At 52.1% G+C, this 3,813-nt stretch overlaps 1 protein-coding gene across 1 annotated transcript in view; it reads left to right on the forward strand.

The window, feature by feature from the left end:
* The window catches only part of PARP12 (poly (ADP-ribose) polymerase family, member 12), a 40,400-nt gene extending 36,614 nt beyond the window's left edge, over positions 1 to 3,786 (forward strand). The window contains exons 8-10 of the mRNA XM_012649749.1: positions 944 to 1,082; positions 1,978 to 2,129; positions 3,406 to 3,786. Of these exons, the coding sequence (XP_012505203.1) occupies positions 944 to 1,082; positions 1,978 to 2,129; positions 3,406 to 3,731 (617 nt within the window). The 3' untranslated portion in view covers positions 3,732 to 3,786. The remainder of the gene's footprint in view (positions 1 to 943; positions 1,083 to 1,977; positions 2,130 to 3,405) is intronic.
* The last annotated feature ends 27 nt before the right edge of the window (positions 3,787 to 3,813 follow it).

The raw sequence follows: 3,813 nt of genomic DNA on the forward strand, positions 1-3,813 counted from the left end.
TTTTTTTTTTTTTTTTTAGGTCTTGGGGGTTTTAAATTAAGGTAACCACCCAGGAGATGGCTGTGGCTCTGCAGGGAGAGGATGTCTTGTGGAAGGAGGAAGATGAGCTGTGAAATTGGCTAGAAAGGGCAGAAATAAGGAGCTTATGAGCTGGGCTTAGCAGATAAATATCAGTTTTACTAAGCAAGAAAAGAAAGAGAAACCAAGGGAGGGAGCTCTGATCAGACACCACCTGTCTGTGCAGGATACCTGGACTGATGTCTGACAGGTGGCCTCCTTGCCAAGCAGTGTGCAGACAAATCTTTACAACGTGACAGTGTCTGTCTTGGGAGGACTTATGTCATTGAGCTTGTTCAAAGCACAGACACTTACAGTGCAGGCAGGATGTGCTAAGGGCTGGAGGAATTCAGACATGACACTAAGTGCATGGTCCTGTAGACCATGCAGTCTAACTTTGTCTTTGGCCTTTCTGGGACACAAAAGAAGATCAAGGACACCTGGGACACCTGGTTTAAGCATTGCGTGTCTGTCTTTAGCGCTGGTTTTACAGCAATCAAGAGGAAAGTGACTACAGTTTGCAAACGTAGTGAGTCCTCGCTTAACGTCATCGTCAGTTTCTTGGAAACTGACTTTAAGCAAAAGGAAGTACTGTATAACGAAACAAATTTTACCATATGCTAATTGCTGTAAACAAGAGTTAAGTTCCTGCAGCATGCAGTATGTTGTTTTGCTTAAAGTTGAAGTTTCCAAGAACGTCTTGATGATGTTAAGTGAGGACTTACTGTCTCTTGTGCCTGGAGAGACCACATATCAGAGGAGAGGGAAATACAGTCATCACTTTCTGGGTTTTTGTCCTTCTGCAGTTCTAGAATTTACAAGCAGCCTTGGGAACGGATTAATCTGTATTCTGTACTTGGACAATAACATATTAAAAACATTTGCCCCTTGCAGAAGATCACCCTCAGTTCTTCCTCAGAAGAGTATCGGAAAGTCTGGAGCCTCTTTAACCGCACGCTGCCTTTCTACTTTGTTCAGAAGATTGAGCGAGTCCAGAACCTGGCCCTCTGGGAGGTCTACCAGTGGTGCGTGGGGGCTCACTGTTGGTGGGCTGGTGGCTCTGTCTCCTTACGCTGCTAGCCGCTTAACCAAGGAGAGTCAGAGCAGCAGCCATTCTCACCCAGGGCTGCTGCGTGCCAGGCGCTGTGTGTCTGCGCTCCTTTGCCCGCTCATCCTCAGAGCTGCGGGGCACACATCCCTTGTAGAGATGAGTGCACTGAGGCTGCCCAGAGCTTAGCTCCCATTCCTTTTCATGACCTGTGGCAGAGCCAGCACTCTCCTTGCCCATTCTGCCTCCGTGAACATGGAGGGTTGGAGGGGGCAGCACAGCCCACCTACACCCTCAGCCCGGGAACATAGGCCATGGCTGGAGAGCAGGGGCTTCCATTTTGTCCTGGGGGCATCCGGGCACTTGTCTGTGTGGGGAGGAGACCCACAGCAGGTCACCATGGCAGGTTGAGTCTTGCTCAGGTGTCCCCATGTGAGGTGGGATGGTGTCATCTGCACCCTATGCACAGTGATGAAGTCAGCGCAGCGGCAGAGGGGAGGAGGATGGCCCCACGGGCCAGCAGCCTTGCCATGCTTCTCTGTCTTCCCAGGCTCTGCTCCCCACAGGAGCAAGGTGGGGAGATGAGTTGTGCCTGCTCTCCGGTAGCTGCTCTGCTTTTGGAATCCACGGAGCCACTGGAGGTCCAGAGCTGTGGAGGCAGGGTTTTCACCTGTGTACCATGCTCCACTTTGTTACCGTTCCCTGGCCCATGGCTAGAGCCTCATGGGCCTGGCCCGGGCAGCCCGTGACCCACATCCCCTGGTCTCAGGACACTTCTGGCACTTTGGCAAAATGTGTTTTCTTGGGTTGGGTCTGCTGTATTTGGTGGCTGGTGCCCTCTGCCCCCAATACTTGTTCTTCTGTGATTTTAGGCAAAAAGGGCAGATGCAGAAGCAAAATGGAGGGAAGGTGGTGGACGAGAGGCAGCTGTTCCATGGCACCAGTGCCAACTTCGTGGACGCCATCTGCCAGCAGAACTTTGACTGGCGAGTCTGTGGCCTTCATGGCACTTCCTACGGCAAGGGTAAGGCAAGGCTAGGCCTCCACCAGCAGAACCCTGTGTTGCCTGCCCCCTGGGCCTGGGAAACCATTTAAAGCAGGCTGGTAGAGGACATGGGGGTGGCTTGCCTGAGCTGCTGAGCAGGGTCAGACTTGGTGAGCGGCGGTGCCGGGCCCTCTGGGGATTCTTGCGCACCACACCCTTGCCCTGGCTGCTCCGTGTGTGTGGCCAGGAGCTTGGCTCTAGGTGTGGGCAGGGCGGCCCTGCCTGGGCTGGGGTGTTGCTTCCCTATGGAGGAGAGGCCCTGGAAGATGGTAACAGAGCTGGGAGAGGAGGCAGGCTGCCTTCCCTGCCCTGATTAGGTCCCTGGGTTGTGCCTTCACTATTTCCGTAGAATGGAAACCTGAAAACCTCCGAGACACTCACATGCACGTGTATTCTAGCTATCATGAGAATCTGAGTGTTTTCCTCTTAGTTACCTTTAAACTTTATTTGGAAGTAATTTCAAACTCACAGGAAAGTTGCAAGAATAATATAAAAAAGCTCTCGTATAAATTTTACCTAGATTCATCCATTTTAACATTTTGCCATTTGTTCTCTTTTTTCTCTGAACCATTTCTAAGTAGGTGGCATATATTGTCCCCCTTCACCCTTTAACACAGCTTAAGAACAAGGGTGTTATCATCTTCTAGAACCACAGCATGGTTACCGAGTTTACAAAGTGTGTTAGCCTGTGGTCCATGCTCCAGCTCCATCAGTTCCCCATCAGTTTCAGTCTGATGCAGTGAGGGCCTGGCGTCAAGTGGACAACAGCTGGGGTAGCTTTGTGAACTTGAATGTATGGGTGGCAGCTTCCAACTTAGGTCCCCATTGACAAGACTCATGATTCTATACGTTGGGCTGCCAGTGTCTACAGGGTGGTTCCACATGTGGGGTCTCATTCACTTTCCTCACCAACCCTCGGAGGTTGGGTGGAACAGCCCCGTTTTATGGTTGAGGAAACTGAGGTTCGGGGGGTTCAATAGCAATGTACCCGGAGCCCTTTAGGTTTTGTGTGATGGATTCGGAACTTGAAAGGAGTTTTCTCCCTGTTTGGTGACTCCTTCATGAGGAAGGATGGACAAAGGAGACAGAGAGAGGATGGGAGATATGATGAAGTAAGAGCAGGGGCCGCTGGTGTGTGTGTGTTGCCCAGACATTGTCCACCAGTGGGCTGCTGCTTCTCCCTTTCTTGCCTGCGGCCCCCCGGCCCCCCCACTTAGCGGCAGGTGCCCAGCTGAGCCTGTGTGTGTCATTACAGGGAGCTACTTCGCCCGCGATGCTGCGTATTCCCACCACTACAGCAAATCTGACACGCAGTCCCACATGATGTTCCTGGCACGGGTGCTGGTGGGCGAATTTGTCAGGGGCAACGGTACCTTTGTCCGTCCCCCGGCCAAGGAAGGCCAGAGCAACGTCTTCTATGACAGCTGCGTGAACAGTGTGTCCGACCCCTCCATCTTTGTGGTCTTTGAGAAGCACCAGGTCTACCCAGAGTACCTCATCCAATACACCACTGTCGCCAAGCCTTCCGTTGGGCCCTCTGTCCTGCTCGCGTTGGGCTCCTTGTTTGGCAGCCGCCAGTGAGGGGTGCACCAGGTGATCTGTGGCCTTCCAGGCTGATCCTCCCTGAAATAGCTGTTTGGGATTGGATTTTTTTTTTTTTTTT

This window comes from Propithecus coquereli, unplaced genomic scaffold (genome assembly GCF_000956105.1).
Source record: "Propithecus coquereli isolate 6110/MARCELLA unplaced genomic scaffold, Pcoq_1.0 Scaffold302, whole genome shotgun sequence".
NCBI lineage: Eukaryota > Metazoa > Chordata > Mammalia > Primates > Indriidae > Propithecus > Propithecus coquereli.